This window comes from Atta cephalotes (assembly GCF_000143395.1).
Source record: "Atta cephalotes unplaced genomic scaffold scaffold00021, whole genome shotgun sequence".
NCBI lineage: Eukaryota > Metazoa > Arthropoda > Insecta > Hymenoptera > Formicidae > Atta > Atta cephalotes.
In genome coordinates, this window is record NW_012130085.1 from 3,379,868 (window position 1) to 3,399,964 (window position 20,097).

At 29.4% G+C, this 20,097-nt stretch overlaps 2 protein-coding genes across 2 annotated transcripts; both read right to left on the reverse strand.

Annotated features, from left to right (window-relative positions):
- Positions 1–10,256: 10,256 nt before the first annotated feature.
- Positions 10,257–11,627, reverse strand: LOC105619456 (hexaprenyldihydroxybenzoate methyltransferase, mitochondrial-like). Its single transcript, XM_012200974.1, has 4 exons — positions 11,581–11,627; positions 10,774–11,269; positions 10,520–10,700; positions 10,257–10,384 (listed from the first exon to the last, which is right to left on the reverse strand). Exons 1-4 carry the CDS (start codon positions 11,625–11,627, stop codon positions 10,257–10,259), a joined length of 852 nt encoding a protein of 283 aa, XP_012056364.1.
- A 5,569-nt stretch (positions 11,628–17,196) lies between these two features.
- Positions 17,197–19,588, reverse strand: LOC105619399 (hexaprenyldihydroxybenzoate methyltransferase, mitochondrial-like). Its single transcript, XM_012200920.1, has 4 exons — positions 19,527–19,588; positions 18,838–19,324; positions 18,568–18,745; positions 17,197–17,312 (listed from the first exon to the last, which is right to left on the reverse strand). The coding sequence occupies exons 1-4, from the start codon at positions 19,586–19,588 to the stop codon at positions 17,197–17,199; spliced, it is 843 nt and encodes a 280-aa protein (XP_012056310.1).
- Positions 19,589–20,097: the final 509 nt, after the last annotated feature.

Below are 20,097 nucleotides of genomic sequence, written 5' to 3' on the forward strand. Positions count from 1 at the left end.
CTCCTCCTTGATCCCTCTTCACCGTACTCGCGCGTTTCAACGCGAAACCACGGCGCCTTTCGTCGTTTTTCATCGCGGTCCTGGGGAAATTTGCAAATTACGATAATGGAGGAGCATCTCTCGAAGAAGCGTTCCGCCCGCGATGCTACTCGAGAGCTCAAAAAGAGCCCAGAGCTGCCTTGGCGCCGCGGCGTGACCGCCCCTCCCCTTTTACGACGTCGTCTCGCTTTTGCGGATCGCTAGACGCACACGGTTAATGGGCGATCCCGGAGACGCATCCGCGCCGCACCACGCCGCCTCTGATCGAGATTGAACCTCTGGCCTCGAGGCCGCTGTTAATCGTGAAAAATCCGTAAAATGCTTTTACCGTGAAAAGCCTCTCCTCAAAGAATTCACATTGATAATGTTATGTGAAAAATCATTATCGAGTATCTTAGCGCAAGAAGCTACAACCCCATATTCCTCATAAGCGCACAATATTCTTACAATGTTATATCAATATTATTAATCTTTTTTAATTTTCATGTAACATTCGAAGAATATTGTGTTTTAGGGAAAATGTGCTGATGTGCTAGAAAAATAATAATATTCATCATTTCTAAGTAAATGCTGTAAAATTGTACCTAAATCATATTATTAATATTTTTGCGTAGAATAAAAGAACAAAATATAACATTGCAAAAGTTATTCAAATTGTATCACTTTCGTATGTCTATTACACATAAAAAAAATCATTTTAAAATTTATATGTTTTATATATTATATGTATAGTCACCAATCGTAACGGCATATATATATATATAATTTAATGATTTATATATATATATAAATATATAAATCATTAAAAATTGTAAACATTTTTATAAAATATTTTTCAATTTTGATAAAAAAAATTCTAAACAATTTATATAAGTTCAGAAAATAGATATTTTTTTCAGTTAACAAATTATTTTTTAAAAGAGAACAAATTCTAGTGCTTAGCAATAAAAAATTAACATTTTCAATTATATTTCTTGTAATTTATGTTTATTATCTCATTTAAACATAATTTTGCATATTAATATAAATTTATTTTTCATTAATATTATCATTAAAATTCAAATCATCCGGATAGTTTGAATATCTTATTTAATGAGTTGAATATCTTACTTAATCGAACAATTTGATAAATTCATTATTTAAATATCCAATTAATCCGCATGTTTACAGCTCTTGAAACTTTTAATTGATCGTTTTAACATCACCACAGTGTATCGAGTAGAGTTCCTATAATAAGAGTTAAGACAATAGGATAGTAATATAAATAAGTGATTTTGAAATTAAAAGTTTACCCTCTCAGACCTGATTTTATTGGAACTATCAAAATTTTTTTTAAATTGAATTCATGCGTACTTAAATAAGCAATTCATATTAAACAATTAATTTTTTCAGAATTTTGACTATTTTTCTAACATATATATTATTATGTTAGTAGTATATTATATTTCAGATGATGGCGAAAAAAATTATATTCAGCGGATAATATTTTCAAATTTGAGTACATTACAGTGTACATAGATTTTGAAGGATCCATATTATATATATATATATATATAATATATATATATATATATATATATATAAAAATTTATCAGTCATACATTAATATAGCAGCGGTTTGTTTTAACTCTTATTACAAATAATTCTAACATCGAATTGAAATACGCGCCTCGCCGTTACGTAGCAGCGCCGTTACACAGTGCTGTCGCGTGACGACCGATAAGAGAAGCGATTGTCCGCACCGCACTGCAATAACTTAACCTTACCTTGCTACCGGAACGACCGCACAACGACAGAACGTTATATCCTCGCAAATGAATTTTTACGACTTACAAGCGTTACGTCCATATTCTTCGCGTAATATCGAAGCACCGCTGCGATGTGCTCGACACCATCTAACTCAGTACACCTAGCGATGTCTGCAATCTTTATCGCATATGCGTTTCCATCGAGTCGTGCCCGCGAATCAAAAACAGCGCGCCCGGCACTCGTTCCACAGGCAGCGTGCATCGCATGGATCCTTCGAAAGATACCTCGTACGTCCGTTATGCGTTCGCAGTACCAATATCGCTGCACGATGCGTCGAATACGAGACTGAGAGAGTGGCACGGCACGTAGACGACGTCACGGATTCGACCGGCCCCGCGGGTTACAGAGTTTCCACTTATCTGCTGAAACCGCGCGGTCGCTCCGCCGATGATGCAGTTTCAGAAGACAGAATCCCAAGATTCCAAGTTCCCATCTTTGCACGTTCATCCTTTCCCTTTGCGAACGCAACGATCATTGTGTCCTTTATTATATTACATTAAGTGCCAAAAAGAATATTTAGGTAATTAATTATATTGTAAATATTGTTAAGTTACAATGAAATCTGAATACACCAATCGAAACTTTAATTTGATTGCGATTCTAGAGATTAGAAAAATTGTAACGATCGATCGAGTTTTATTCGATAGAAGTATGCAATGAAATTTGCCGATCATAAGCGATTAGACGCACTCAGTGCACATCGATGCACTCACCTTAAAGCCGTCATACACAAAATAAGGTAGATATATTTATAAATAAATATTTTCAAGATACAGAATTGATCTCCAGAATCGATTCCAAAAAAGCGAGCAAATTTACTAGGTGTTGACCAATGAAATAAGTATTCTAGTAAATTCATTTCCTTTTATAATTTTCATCTCATTTCAAGATTATAGAATTGATCCCCTGTGCGCACGTCCTAGTCAAATCCAATTGAATCCGCCATTAATTTACGTATTGCAATCGCGTTTTTCACGTCAATTATATCTTTCTGTTTTTCGCGAATTTCAGTCGAATTTATGTTGATCGTTAGATTAATTATCAGTATAAGAATTTATGTAATGTTAATATAAATAAGTTTAAAAACCATATGAGATAGATATTCATAATACATGATTGAATTGTAGCAATTTCCATGAATTGCAAGGTTATGATTGCCATTAATCTCGGATCTTTATATCTCCGCAAGATTTCTCCTGATGTTACATTGTCCTGCTCAGTGGGAATCATGAATTGATAATTAGCTAAATTGGTGAGTATATGTTTTCACCTTATATTTATAGTTCTATTAAGACATTAATCGAGAAAATACGGTTTCAGCAGGATTAATTTTTAGAAAAATTAATGTTCCATTGAGAATTCTATATAAGACGAATATAAAATGAAGCTTGTCAATTGAATTATTTACTTTGAATCGATAATTGGATTCGGTTTATCACATCAACCATTTTTTTTTTGGCGATATACAGAATTTTCCTGGATTAAACCACGGTCAATTTGAAATATGAATATTTAGGATCTTAAAATAAATAAAAAGTTTTCTCTGAAAGTTTGCTTACAAATGTTTTAAGAAAGTTTTTATAAGTTTTAAAACTAGAAATGAATAATGTTGAAATAATCTAGGTATATCTCTTCTTTATTGCTTTACATTAATCAAAATGTAATTATTAAATCGCTGGCCAAGATAATATATTTCACAATAAGTTTTTTTACAGATTTTATGATGCATCTAATTAAATTATTAATATTTCAGGTTGATTGTATTAAAAAAAAGTATAATCTGCATACTTATGACTTATCTTAGGAGATAAAATCATTTAAAGTACATATGTATGTATTATTTAAACATTTAACTTTGACCATAAGTGATATTTCTTGTATTTTAATTGATATTTAAATGTTTTGTTCAAATTAATGACCTTCAGTCCTGAAACAAGCATTACATTTATTGGTGTAAAAATGAGTAACTGATATTATGTGTAATATGCATTTGTAATTTTTTTGCACACTTGCTTTGATTACTTACAATATAAACAAAAGCTTATCAATAATCTTCAATTTTCAAAATAAAACATATTTCAACATTATTCTATAGTTTTGTAACTTGTGGAGTCAAAGCATTACTTGTAAAGCAAGTTTCTAGAAAAAAAATTTGTTTTGTCTCCTGAATTCATATTTTATATTTTAATTAATTATTATATTCACATTATCATATTTTGAGTTTAGTGATTTAACCCGGTAACATCTTGTATATTCTGCATTATTATATTGAGGTGCTAATTGAAAAATGCAGTTTTTCTAACAAAATTAATTTGTAGAAAAATCGGCCTTTTTGCCGAAATTTTCTTTGAAAGTTTGTTTGCGAACACTTCGTTTAATGCTGATTCTATAATGAATCGAGAGTTCTAATTATAAATCTTATCGCTGAAGTTGAACAATAACCAACTTGTACTTCCCTCTCTCCCCCCCTTCTCTCCCTTTCTCTAATGCTGATTGATTAACTTCATCAATTAACATTAATGTCGATATTCATAGTCAGGCCTTATATTTAAGGCTTCCTTTATCTTCAGATACTCCATGAATTATTTCATTGGCTACAAAGCTCCAATCTAAATTTAAAGAAACTTTAAATATAAGATCTGACTATGAATACGGGTATTAGATTTCCGACTATACATATAACACATTATAGAATCACACAGCATAAGATTTTAAGAGATATTGACTTTCCAGGTTACGGAATTATAAAAATGAATAATATTGAAATCTGAAAATAAACAAATAATAAATAAAGAAAAGACGGGCAATTAAGAATACGCGGTAATTATAATAATTATATAATTATATAATTTGTAATTTATTAATTATATAATTATTTGTTTAACATCTTAAGAATCCAACATTGTTTATTTACTTTTTTATATGGAAATATTTCTGTTTTCTTTTACGATCAAAAATAAACTTGTTTGTGCTATAAGAAATTAAGCGCACATTACTCAATTAAATTACATATACATTACTCAAATTATATATATAAGAATTATGAAGATTGCCGATTAATTAGCTTATTTGTCAGTGTAATTAAACTTTAATCTCAGTTCAACTTTTTTTAAAATTAATAAAGAAATAGAGAGGAGATTGAACTGAAGTTTTTAATCTACATTACAAAAAATTATTATAAGTTATTTATTTTTGATCATCAGTTGAAATAGATTGATTTATCTCATTGATTGTATTATTTCTCTTTAAGAGAATATGAGTTAAGTCTAAGTAAAAACTTGTGTAATGATGATGCGAATATATTAAAATTAAAGTTGGGTAAGTTAATTATTTTCCTCAGAATGTGCATATTTGGATACTTGTATTATAAATGAAAAATAAAATAATTTTTAAAAACATAAATAATTTTGTACTCCTCTTTGTGCTAGTCATGCCGTCATGCCTGCAATTTTTTGAAAATTATATGTAAATAAAAAGTTTTTATTCTTTTTTTATCGCTCATTAACGTAAAATAAGACTTGGCATAATAGAACTGATAGCATTCCCTAATGCAGACCCAACCCATATTTATCTTTGAATATTATAAGTGTCATATCCATTATTCATTGAGTTTTTTTAAAACTAATTCGGTAATGTTTAAGATTTTATAGAAAATAATATTGGCATTTTTAAAGAGATAAAAAAACTTTAATTTAAAAAGAAATATTAATAAATTAAAAAGTTTAAAAGCAATTGAGTTAAATTAATAATCAATTCATTTAAAATTACTGAATTTAATTATAAACTATTAATTTTGTTATTTTTATTTAACTTTTAACTTATTAACTAGTTACTATCCGACCATGATTAAAATATACGCGATAGATATTCAGAATTAGATCGAATTTTAACAATTTCCATGTGAATGTAAGATAATCAAATTATTTTATATATATTTTGTATTATAGGATTTCTCCTGGCATAAGATTGTCCTGCAATATCAACATTGGCGGAATCATATCAACATTGGCGGAATTGATGAGTGAATTTATCCATTATATTTACGCTATGTAATTATTTAGCGTTATTATACAGTAGAAAATACAATTTTGATAAAATTAATAAAAAAAAATCAATATTAAATCAATTGAAAATATATACGAGCATTTTTACTTTAACAAAAAATCAATATTAAATTATATAAAGAGTAAAGTCCATTTAAATTATTTAATTGGAACTGAACATGTGAACTTCAGTTGATTCTTTGTGTTGATTCATTATGTTTTTTGCTTTTTGTAAATAAATGAAATTTGAATTATATCGTTCTAGCGATTCACTCGCTAGTACTTAAAAATTTTTGTATTGTACAATGCACGATAATGAAACTTGTAATTTGAATTGCGACTAATTTTATACGAATTTCAAAATCTCCATTACTATTATTACATATCAATTGATTCGTATTATTTACAATATTTTTTTCGGATTAATTAGACTGGTGAATTCATAATAATATTTGCGTATGTTTTGTAATATATTCTTACGTCCTTTGAAAGATATATTGAAGAAATAATTTTGTATCCTCGTTATTTTACTCAACTAAATACTGAAGAATATAATATGTATTCTCTAATTATATGATCTATGTATCATAAGTGGTATTTAATTATGATAAAATAAGACTATTTAATAAATAATCAAGGCAATAATCTGCTGCTTTTATCATTCAAATAGTAATATTTTATATTACAAATATATGCAAATAAAACGTTTAAATATGTTAGTAAAATAAAGTTTCGTTAAACTCTTGAATGAAGAGTCATAATTTCTCGATCTATGTCTATGTATATTCACGTCAAGCGGGTCGTAAACGCAACGGGCGTCCAATGTCGATGTCCATCGGCGCGGACGGATAACGATCGACGATGTAAAGTGCTTCGCGTCGGTACCACCGCGACATGACGCCAGTCCATGTTTATGAAGTGTCGCTATCACGACACGGCTACAAGTTATGCCGTGTATAGCCAGCCGCTTCCTGCCAGGACAGGCTACGAGCGACACGATACGTGCCGCGATATATGAATGCATTCTAGCCGACGGGCGAATATCATTCGCGTCACTTCACCACGTCGATATAGCGCCGAAGATTTACGATGGCAAGATCTCGTGACAATGTCTCGTGTTCGCGACGGATGGCGGAGTCACCCGTCCGTGACGTTGCGAAATATCCGCATGTAGCATGTTCAATGCGAAACTTACGTGAACTTAGGCGAATAATTACGAGCCATTGGCCTGTTGAAAGAAGCAGGAGATGTTTGCGTTGGCGTGACTCTTTCGCTGGAAAGCTAAGAGATCGGTATTATTTATTTTGAATACACGTATAAGGGTCTATCGAGATAATAAAAATAAAACGCTCGTTGCGTAAATATAATGAAAATGACGAATAATCACGCCGTTTGCCAAAAGTTGCGAAATAATCCAGATGGTATCCTAATACTAATTCGACGTCCGGCGGAGGAGAGATCGCTCTGAATTTCGTGCTCGATCATTAGCCGATAGCTCGTACGTGTAGTGGGAACGCGTATCATGGATAGCATTAGGGCCATAATTCGAAGGATAATATTAAGATTGGCATGGAGCAAAATAGAAGGCCACGTGTGTAGCCGCGACGGCTGGATCGTCGGCGCCGCGCCATGAGATCGGACAAGGAAAGGGCAGGATGCGACTATTCGTAACGACGATTTAAACACGGATGATGATTACTTATCATCTCGTAAACACGAAAAACGTTTTTCTTCAAACAAACATTTTCGTGTGTTTTACAAGCAAAACTTCATTGAAGCACGTTGGATTCTTGACTCATTGGACCAAGTTCTATTGGACGTTCATAATTTTTGCTGAAAACATGTGCGCTTTCACGTGTAGATACAAATTTTACGTTGTGTCTGTAAAGATGTAAAATCTTCTCCGAGATTTTGCTCCGTGACAGCGATTGAATAAATCTTGGCGTAACGATCGGCGTCTCGGTGGAATTAGTAACGCAATCCTTCAATTCGCTCAATATCTAATTTGCCGAAATTCCTATAATTCGTTACTTGCTAATATCCTTTTGATCGAGATTATCGGTCCACAGGGTGAAAGGAAGGTGGAAGGATTGCGCGCCGGCAAGATGCTTCGATGTACCGGTGACGTCAGGGGGTTTGCGGTTCTCCAAATTATCGATATCGTTAAAATACGATGCCAAGAGTTAGAACGATACGAAACGGGATGAATGCTCTTTCCATCCGCCCGCCCGCACTCGCGGAGTAATAGGCTTCGTGATTATATGCATTATGTATCTAACATTAAAAATAACAGTATGTAATAAAATAAGTGAAATAATCTCTTATGTCAGTGGAGTCCGGTATTGGTAGTCTGTGCGAGGCAAAATGATATGCAATTGAAGGTGAATATATTTGATTGATACTCAACGAGTCATGTATTTTCCGAAAAAATGCTTAGAAATATGCTGAAAGTGCTTAGAAACATGAATACGGGAACGTAATTTTAAATGCGCAATATGCATATATGCGTAAGTTAATTTTCGACACTAGCTTTCGAGCTTTATTATATATTGGTACATATATTATATATTGGTTGGAATAATAAACATACTTAGTTGAAATTGCTTGAGAAATTATCTAATTAGTTGAAAATGTATGTACTAATTTTAGCTGCACGAAACACGTTAGGGTTCTGAATATAATGGTACATTATTGGAACATTATTATTATCCAGAGGATGCACTCTCTCCCGCTAGACAAATGCGCAGCACAAGACTTAATAATTTCCCTGAGTATCTCAATTAGGGCAAAAAATAAGCCAATTCGTTGAGATGTAACGAGCAAGCTCACTATACTAAAGAAAGAACATTGAGCTCCTGTACAAATAGGTATCACACACCTTTCGCAGCTTCTATTTACTCGCGAGCGAACTGTAGTAGACCGTAACATTTTGCAAGAGGTATACTTCGTCGGAGTGCTGGCAAGTATACTTAATGTTTTTATTGCTAGAAGAAATGTGGAAGACGGATCGTAAAGGCGCGTTCGGATAACAGGGTACGGGAAATAGAGAGACGATACCTGTGCGTGCTCTACTCTATAATAAATATATAAACGATTTTATTTAATGGAGATCTTGTAGGATAAATTATGGCTATGAAGAACGAATTTCAAAAACGATAAATTGCAATTCAATTATCTTCTTTTGAGTTTAACTCATTCAAATCTGACTACGTATTTGAAAATGAAAAAAGGAAGATACATGATATATTAAATTTCACTGTTACATATAAATAATATATTGTTACGTATAAATAAATAATACATGAAAATGTAATTCTTCACAATAATAATTATCTTTCGGAGATAGTTTTTTTTTATTACCAAACATAAAAAATAAATTAAAATAAATTTAATTTTCCGATAAATTTAGAGCTATGTAGAGATAAAAATAAATATAAAAATATAATTTTTTTATACAAATGTGAAAAAACAATATTAGCAACGCATCACGTCTTTATGATTACAAAATTATTAAAAAATTTTTATGTAGATAAATATGAGAGATATGATAAAGATTAGATATATACGCTTTATAGTTGTCCTTCTCTATTTGCACATTGCGTGAGTCACGATTACGAAAACGTTCTGCATTATAAAACATCATGCATTGAACAATTTTTCCAGCAATACTATTTATAACACAGATATTTATAACATTAACGTTAGTATAAAATTATCTTGATAGTTATAAAGTTATTAATTGTTATTAATAATTTTATAATTAGAGTATGCAATAGTGCTGATTCGTTGTAAAGTATTAGATAATTTATGATAGAGATATCGTTATATACTGCTTTTTTCAAAGAAAAGGAAGGAAAACATAGATAAACATAGATAAGCTACTTCTGATAAATATTTTTATTTCTATGTTCAAGATACATCAAATAAACATAAAACAAATAGTTTAAATAATCTTGTGCGTGTGTGTGTGCGTGCGTGTGCGTGCGTGCGTGCGTGCGTGCGTGCGTGCGTGCGTGCGTGCGTGCGTGCGTGCGTGCGTGCATGCGTGCGTGCGTGTGTGTGTGTGCGTGTGCGTGTGTGTGTGTGTGTGTGTGTATGTGTGTGTGTGCGTGTGCGTGTGTGTGTGTGTAAAAATACTCAAGAAGTATTATTTATGAATAAGAAAATTTATCAACGTAGAGAAATAATGCAAATGCATGAAATATTATGGAATTACAAAATTATCAAAAGAACGAAAGTTTTTGCATCGAAAATATAATTTTATATGCTGTGAAATTTGTATAAAGACATTTTAACTTATATTTTTTGTTTAATATTAAAATAATATTTTATATTTATGAATACAAATTGTTTTTCAAAAACTATTTACATGCCAATTTCTTTTTGTTTGATTGCATGTAGTAAATAAAAAGTAGATAGACTTGATGACCAAGACCATTTATTTGTCATTGGATTATATTTCGTGCCACGAATCGATCTTATTTCACAACCATCTGCAGAAAAACGAAAAGGATTAAGAAATATTTATAATTGGCACTTATTAGATATATAGGCATATAGATATAATTTTTATTCAACAAATTGTTTTTTAATATTTTTTTCTTAGAATTAACAAGGATCAAACTTACAGTTCTTTAATATACATTGAACTTCATGTGGAGTAATAAATTTATTCCATGTATGAGTACCATAAGGTATAGATCCGAATATATATTCGGATGCTATAATAGTAGACAACCAAGATGTTAAAGTTCTGTTTATCGTCGTTAGAAAAATTGACTTTCCAGGTTTCACAATTTTCACACATTCCTATACACAATATTTGGGAAACATTTGATTTGTAGTATTTATATTAAATAAATTTTTTATTATAATATTATACCTTTAAAAATAGTTGTGGGTCTGATACATGCTCCAAAACTTCAGAAGCTACAACAGCATCATATGTGCTATTTTCGCTCTCCTTATTAACAAAATCTTCTACGGTTGTATAAATGTAATTCACTTTTTCTGATATATCGCGATTCAATTTAATATGATTTTTAGCAACTTTTATTAATTGTTCGGATGCGTCTATTCCAATTACTTGCGCTCCTACTCTAGCTAAACTCTCAGCCAATATACCTCCACCACAGCCAACATCCACAATTTTTATTTTTTCTAATGGAAAATCTGGATTTTGTATTTTAAATCCAGCGTTTATCAATCCATCTTTCAAAAATTGTATTCTGAATGAATTGTATAATTGAAGGCCTCCTAATGGACCATTCATATCCCACCAAAAGTTTTTAAAAGCATTAAACTGTTCGATTTCCTTTTGATCCGCCGTGGAAATTGGTCTGGCGATTGTATTGATACATACGATGTTTCTTAATAATCTATAATAAATGGTCTATGGTTTTTATTTAATTGAACAAATATTATTATATTATATTATTATATATTAAATAGAATATACATATTATACATAGAATGTATAATTTTAATGCTCTAGCATGTGTTTTAAAGATAAGAAACTATAGATATCTAAATAATTTAGACACGATTAAATATATATCTGAAGACATTGGTAGTGTCTCGACACTAAGGCACGCACAGCAACACTTTGTACTTACAAGAGATAGATTATTACGGTTATTATAGATAACCGTAATAATTTACGATTTAATACATTTATTTACCATTATACCTGTTTTGGAAAATGCTTCTCCATGATTTAGTAAACTTGAAAGCCATCATGTTTGAATGTTTATTGAAACACTTACACCTTTGCACCTATAATTTAAAAGGCAAATTGCATCAACGAAAATTCTTCGAAAACCATAAAAAAACACGCAAAGAATACTTATATCTAAGAATACTTATATATATAAATTTTAATTTTATTGATTTACAAAAAACCCAGACAATATTTGATTTATTATGCTTAAAAGATAATGATATGTTAATCATAAAATGCGTAGATAAATTTAGAAAAAATTGTAAAAGAGCATAAATTTAGAAATATTCAGATGAATTTAAATAATTTTACAATTTTGGAATCTTGAACATATTATTGATGATGATACATAGAAAAATAAAACTGACATATGTACACTTTGTAATGTTTTAAATTTAATCCTAAAATGCCTTTTTACGGTTTTCTACGCAAACAATATATGGACTTCAAAAAATCCGGAAACACTAAAATATTTCGAAAACGATCGACTATAAGCAAAATATACATAAGAAATAGTTATAGAAATATATATAATAGTGATAATAACTCGACTTTAAGTGGAGTACGTAAAGTCAATGAAGGTCTGTTTAAATTTTTTATATAGAATCCTCCATTTTTTTTTATTGCATATTCTTGTAGTTTATTTCAAGAGCTTTCCAAAACTATAATAAAGTATTATTTTTGTTAAAGTACATTTCGGATTATGAGGTTTGAAAATTACAATACACCGCCGACATTTGTATTATTTAATCTAAAGTGTCTGATAGATAAAATCTTTTTTTTAGAATTTGACAAATATACCATTATCTAAATTTATACGAAAACTTAAAGGATGTGATTTTTATTTTTATTTTTATTTTTAGTGTAAAAATGAAAATAAGAGTAACAATTAAACATGGAGGGTTCCATTTAAAAAATTCAAATTGACCTTCATTGAACCTTTTTGTGTGACTCCACCCAAAGTAGAACTATTATCATCAGTACATTTCATTTAGTATAATTGCTTTTTACATATATTTTGCTATAGTCGACTGTTTTCGAGATATTTTAACGTCTCCGGACTTTTTAAAAACGATTCATATAAGTATCGCATATACTCAATAAACTTTATTTATAATTTTTACAAAAATAAACATATTGTAATCATTTTTTTTAAATCGAAATTCAGGAATATAATAGTAACAAGCAAATGTATATATTTTTGTTAATAAAAAAATATTACACAATAGAATGAACAAAAATTTCGAAAGTATTTTTTTGTTTAAAACTGCTTGTTTTTTGTAAATTGTTAAAAAATATTTTAAATTAGAGTTCCAGAAAATAGACATTTTTAACTTTAAGAACAAAATATAATATTGTGTTTTAAATGAAATTTTTTTTTGTATTCTATATATATCTATACTATATCTATTTATTTTTTACAATAATAATTTTTATCAAATGAAAAATTCAATATATTCTCTTATATTACAAAAAATATGTATATAAAAATATTTTCATAAGTGAGAGAAATTATTACTTACATAAATTGATAATATTTGCAAAAAAAATTGTTGTAAACCACACTGAGTTGTAAACCACACTGAGTTCACAATATTTCGTGAACTCACTATTTCGAAATCTTTACGTAACTAATGCTTCGCGTTACGTGTAATAATATTCAACGATTTCAATTTTATTTTATTTGTAGTAATCAGTCTTCAAAATTGTGAAGATTAATCCTAAAAAAAAGTTAGATAAGATATACGCTGAAAAACATTGAAAGATTAAGATAAGCTATGTGAACTGAATATTTGTTACACAGAAAACTCTAGTTCGCACTACACGAGTTACTATACTATATATACTATAATCAATATACTATAATCAATATTTGTAACATAATCCATTATTTTGTTGTATACATTACGAGTAAGGCTAACAGGCGAATTCTAATTCATGGGATTAGAGGGGATACTCATAGGCACAGGAAAAGAGAGGGGGAAGACGCTGAAAGGTCGCGCTATCGCTGTTTACATACACATAGGATCATTCAGTTTAGTTAATGGATTATATAAATCTGATGACGTTTTGCTATGCCTTTCGTATTTTTATAAACATATGTATGTATAAACGTATGCATGCACATTAAGTATTGGGTCGTTCGGAAAGTGCCGATATTGAAGGAAAATTGAAACGCAGAAAATTTTAATTTAATAAATGTATACTAAAATTTAAATTTTAGTCAGCACGAACTTTTCGGATGATCCAATACTTACATATGTATGTGTATTCGATATTGTGTATTTATTGCGTAGCATTGAATCTCTTATGATCGCAGACGTTCTCTCTCGCATCTGCGTCATCTCTCAGCTTTCAGCACTGTTATTGTATGCTACCGATTTATTACTTGTTCACTACTACTATATTCAGTCTTGTATTCAGTTTTCAATATTAATGTATCTTAAATTTATGGTATGTCATGTTACGTTTTTATAATCCAACTTTCGGACTATGTAATATGACTATTGTAAATTTATGTTTTATTATTTTCGCTTTGGCGCTTTTTATACTGTAATTCTTTACTCTCATTTTCTGGTAAGAGTTAGAGAGACTTTGCTGGTGCCTCATTTTTGCATCTTACATTTAATTTTTTCTCGTTTACTCTTTGTAGTCGTCATGTTTTTTGTTATTTTGTAAATAATGCACAAATAAATTAAATTAAAAATTAAATTAAATTAAATATGTACGTATGCACATTAATACACACGTACATATTGTATGTACGAATGAACGTATGTATAAATTTTTTTTAACATTATCATTTAAAAGTTAAATAATTAATACTAATATAATTGAGCAATCCGTTACAAAGATTTGGATCTTAATCGGGTCACTTTCAATACAAATACAGACAAATTATGTTACAAACTATAAAATATGAATCCAGCAATGATTATGTGTCATTTTGTTTATTTGATCCCTGCAATTGCTTTTTTTTATGTGGATCTTTGAAATCTTTCTGATTGTAGAACTTGTTACAATACAATATGTTCCTGGAAAATGTGAAATTGTGAACACTAATTAGTGAGACTTATGGCGACATTACTGATTCAGTCAGTTGGTTCACTACATACGCTGAGGATTCAGTGGAATGCGAAGCTTCTGAAAATTTGTGGGGATCACTATTTAAAAAAAGAAAACTTATGATACATAAGTCTTATTACATCAATCGCTCTGTGAACAATCGCTCCTAGAGATTGCATAGAGCAGATTGCTTTTACTGTATCAGAGTATATATCATCCTTGAAAACGTCTTACACTATGAACTATATATTACGTTTCAACAGGAGGTGTGAGAGACAGTAAGTTTATTCAATTTTTATAAAATTTTGATTATACATTTTATACGTTATGTATTTTTTTTAATGTCTATTTACGTACATATTTTCTATTTTCTACAGCGCATCTTCTCATACATCTTCGAAACCTCATATCTCATATCTTGATGAGGAAATATGCATTGACATTAAGCGTATAAGATTCTTGGACATCGTCTTGGACATCGTGGGACCTACGTCTCATAGAAATTCATTCAAAATGAAGAGTTTTATGAACAGTAAGTTTTTATTTTATAAATTTTTTTTATATCTTTTCTCTACAGTTTGTTTATTTGTTTTCCTTTTGTATCTATTTTATATATATATATATATATGTATATATTATTTTTTTCTGCAGAGCATCTTGTAATAAATCCCGTCATATACCTCGTATTGGGAAGAAGATTTACACTGACTCCTACAGTTTACAAATATCTGGATGTCGGAATCGTGGATCTGTCTTTTGTGGAAATTGTAATTGGCGACAACCAAGATAACAACATAATCTTGCCTCGTGCAATGTGGCAGGCTTTCATCAAAAGACGCGCGAATATTGAGCGATTCGTGCAATCAATCATTATCGATTCATCATTATTGATCCAAAATCTAGTGAAGAAATCATAAAAATGCGTGATGTGAATATGGTCAAATTAACACTGCGCGAAATATCTGTATATGAAGTCAAACATACTCTTCATGTTCGAACTCAAATATTGCATCGAGAATATATACTCTGAGTTGTACCAGTATACGCATATCGTCAATAAAAAATTTAAATATTGTGTAACACTTTTAGATAAAAATTGTATCATCGATAAATATAATGCTGTAGATTTTTGCGCAAAAATTTATAAAAAATCAAATATAGAATGTGAGTTAATAGTTTATGCTTTAAGTAATATTGTGAAAAGTAAATGTACATTTTATTGTTAATCGGAAGCAGGTGCTCAATTTGAAATTAATTAAATTAAATTAAATTAAATTAAGTTTCTGCTTATAAATGTTGTAAGAACTAATATAATAGCTATATATAATAAGAACTATATATTGTAAAATTACGTTATATAAAAGTAAACGCATATTTAAACTATATATCTAGGTATATGACATTATTTATTCCTTTCTTATTATCACAGCGCTATCATATTACGCATGCCGCCAGCATTTTCGTGCTCAATGGTACTGCGACAGACGATCACGACTGTATTAAGCATCTCTTTAAATCATTAAATAATTTAAATCATTAAATAAAAAACGTATGATAAAATATTTTTGCTTGCGAGAAAATACAAGCGAGAGCGACAACGCGGCGGATAAGATGACGAAACATAAGAGGAAAAGAGATGGTAAATATATGCGATAAGTATATGCAAGCCTTTGTTATCGATGCATTTTTGGAGAGAGCGGTGATGGCAGTGAAAAATACAAAAGGCATAGCGAAATGTCATCATGTTTATGTAATCCATCGACTGAGGTCCTGTTTTGTAAACAGAGATAGCACCTTCCCGCGCTTTCCCCGCGCTTTTCTAAGCCCCATGGATTAGAACTTGTCTATTACCTCTACTATCGATTTGAAGATTTTTATAATAGATTAAGTACGTGCATGATAACTCTACGTAATTGAACCAGAACATTTAATGATTAGTGTTTTCGAAAGCGGGGGATTTGTAACTGTGAATAATGGAAAATATTATATAAAAACACAAACTACTACTAAAGCTCGGTAATCTTATTAAAATTTATATAAAATTAGGATAATCTTTTTTTGAATATCGTATTATACTGTTGCAAAATATATATTGAATATAACTAATTGTAATAAATAAGAGGACTGAATCTTATGATCGAAACGTCTATAATTGATGATTGACATGTATATAATATTTGATTACACGCGTACAATAATATTAACTCTCATTAGCATTATAAACCTTTAATGATTTGATTGTAAAGAATAAGATTTAAAATAGAATACATAAAGTATCCAAACATTAAATATTGATTTTATACTTCAATCTTCCAATATTTAACTACATCATCTTAAAAAATATATTTTATTTATTATAAATTTTATGCATATATGCATATACATAATATACGTATAATACATCTAAGAGTCATCTAAGTCTAGTCAGTAATATGATTACAGTAATTGATAAATAACAAAAAAATATTCTATTTTATAAATAAAAAATGGCACTCTCTGAAAATTATCTAGACGCTAATTTTATTTTTGTTTGATTGCATGAAGCATATATAAAGTAGATACACTAGACGATTGAGACCATCGTTTTGTGAATGGATTAAATTTCATACCATTGATCAATTTCGTTTCGCAATTATCTGCAAAAGAAAAGAATTAAGAAATACTTATATAAATAATTGCGAACATGTTATATAATATATAATTTTATATAGATATGATTTTTATATAATAAAATGTTTTCTTTAAATATATATTTTTTTAATTTAACAAGAATATAAAACATGTCTATTAAGCAGCACCCTTCCTCCCCCCACAAAAAATCAAAATGGCCTTATGCCAGAATTAAGTGCTTTTTATATGCTAATTATGTGCTCTAATGCAAATTTTAGTGCTCAAACGGTTTAGCAGAAAATCGCGATTGAATGTGGGGGCCGTGCTAGTTTAACGTTAAATTAGCATCTCCTTCATTAAATTATAAAATAAAAAAATTAGTACAGCAAAATTATGTACTTTTTATGTGCTTTCAACATAACAGATTAAAGTAACCGTAATGATTTAAAAGATATACGGCAATAAAGCTTGATATAGATAATATCGATACAACAGTAAAATATCAGTACAAAGTCAGTACCAATTACAATACAGATAGTGAATTGATTGAATTGAGGCTCAAATTGTTCCTTCATTTTTATACTTTTAAAATATGCACAAGATTTTAATGTTCACCCCTTTTAACCGGAAAATCATCCTCGAAGTAATCCACCTTTCTACAAGAATAAAGCGCCAAGTTAAAATGAAGATAGCGAATTGGTTGTAAGCTTAAATTGTTTCTTCATTTATTTGTTCTCGAAATATGCACAATGAAATTTTGATGCTCATATCAAGGGAAATGGATAGAGGATGAGTGATCACTTTGAGGGTGATTTTCCAGTTTCAAAAGGAATGAGCAAAATCTCATGCATATTTCGAGAGCACATAAATAGAAGAATATTTTAAGCCTACAACCAATTCGCTATCTGTATTGTACTAACTAGTACTATATTCTATCGATGTTATATGTATCAAGCTTTATTACCGTATATCTTTTAAAAAAATATCGTTACGGTTAAATTAATTTTTGATTTGATATGTTGAAATAAAACATAAAAGCACATAATTTTGCTGCATTAATTTTTTTATTTTGTAATTTAATGAAAGAGTTGCTAACTTAACATTAAACTAGCATCCTCACATTCAATCGCGATTTTCTGCTGTATGAAACAGTTTCAGCACAAAAATTGGCGTTAGAGCATATAATTAGTACATAAAAAGCATTTAATTCTGGCATAAGCTATTTTAATTTTTTTGTGGGGAGGAGGGAATACTAATGTAACAAACATAAATAAAACTTACAGTTCTTTAATATATATTGAACTTTATGAGGAGCAATATATTTATTCCATTTCAAAGTACCGTAAGGTACACATTTCTTAATATATTCGACTGCAATAGTAAGTAGCCAAGATGTTAGAGTTTTGTTTATTGTAGTTATGAAAATTGATTTGCCAGGTTTTATAATTTTTACACATTCCTACAGATAATATTTGAAAAAATTTGATTTTTATGTAGTATTTATAAATCTAATAGTATTAATAAACCTTATATTTTTTTATTACAATGTACCTTTAAAAATAGTTGTGGATCTGATACATGCTCCAAAACTTCAGAAGCTACAACAGCATCATATGTGCTATTTTCGCTCTCCTTATTAGCAAAATCTTCTACGGTTGTGTGAATATAATTCACTCTTTCTGATATGTTGGGATCTAATTTTAAATGCTCTTTAGCAATACTTATTAATTCTGCCGATACGTCTATTCCAGTTACTTGAGCTCCTGCTCTAGCTAAACCCTCGGCCATTATACCTCCACCACAGCCAATATCCACAATCTTGATTCCTTTCAAAGGAAGATTTGAATTCTGTATTTTGATTCCAGCGTTTAATCTATCTTTCATAAACTGTATTCTGTACGGGTTGTATGAATGGAGAGCAGTTACTGGGCCGTTCTCGTTCCACCATAAATTTTTCATAATTGAAAAATGTTCAATTTTCTTAGGATCTATCGATGATGTTGATTTGTCTATTCTGTTGGCGTATATGTTTCTTAATCTGCAGTAAATAATTCAAACTTTCTTTTTAACTGATAAGATGCTTTTATGTGATTATATTATATAAAAATAAAATTAATTCTAGTCATGTATTACTATCTACTTATAGCATACAGATAAAATCTATAAGATTGAGATTAATATTTTTGATAATATGATTAAATAATTACATATTTATAATAATATGTAATTGATTATCATACTTATTTCGAGGAATGCTTTTCCATGATCCGTTGAAACATTTGACAATGTTTATAGTCATCATGTCTATATTTAAATACAGTTGTGTTTAATTTAAAAAATGAATTTTATCAGTTCTCCCACAAGCAACGAAAATAGATATCTGAAACACAATAGATATCTGAAACTTTTAAATAAATTTTACTGTAAAATCTAGATAGTTAGATCTATGATAAAAAAAATAAAAATGACGTAAAATTACATGCTTTGTCACGTAAAATTTGTACGTTAATATAAATACATAAAAAACTTTTATTTTTTGCTTACTATTTACTAGCTTAAATATTAATATTGATAACAAAAAGAATGATTATTTTGATAATTTTAAAGTTTGCACACAGGTACGCACACATACTAAATATAGATTTTACTAAATATATGATATTAGTAAATATTTTAAAAAAGCATGAATTTAGAAAAAATTTGGATATACTTTGATAATACTAGTTTACAAATTCTTTTAAATTTTGAATAAGACAATGTGTTTCTTATAGATATCGAAAACGATGCTGCAAATAAATAAATGCATTTTAT

What these genes read in the sequence shown, in the direction of transcription:
- LOC105619399 (XM_012200920.1), bottom strand. Translation starts at nt 19,588, where the DNA reads ATGATGACTATAAACATTGTCAAATGTTTCAACGGATCATGGAAAAGC. An exon ending in ATCCACAACTATTTTTAAAG is followed by an intron (nt 18,746 to 18,837) that starts GTACATTGTAAT and finishes TATTATCTGTAG; the next exon opens with GAATGTGTAAAAATTATAAA. An exon ending in TCAATATATATTAAAGAACT is followed by an intron (nt 17,313 to 18,567) that starts GTAAGTTTTATT and finishes TTTCTTTTGCAG; the next exon opens with ATAATTGCGAAACGAAATTG.
- LOC105619456 (XM_012200974.1), bottom strand. Translation starts at nt 11,627, where the DNA reads ATGGCTTTCAAGTTTACTAAATCATGGAGAAGCATTTTCCAAAACAG. An exon ending in AGAAGCATTTTCCAAAACAG is followed by an intron (nt 11,270 to 11,580) that starts GTATAATGGTAA and finishes CATTTATTATAG; the next exon opens with ATTATTAAGAAACATCGTAT. An exon ending in TCAATGTATATTAAAGAACT is followed by an intron (nt 10,385 to 10,519) that starts GTAAGTTTGATC and finishes GTTTTTCTGCAG; the next exon opens with ATGGTTGTGAAATAAGATCG.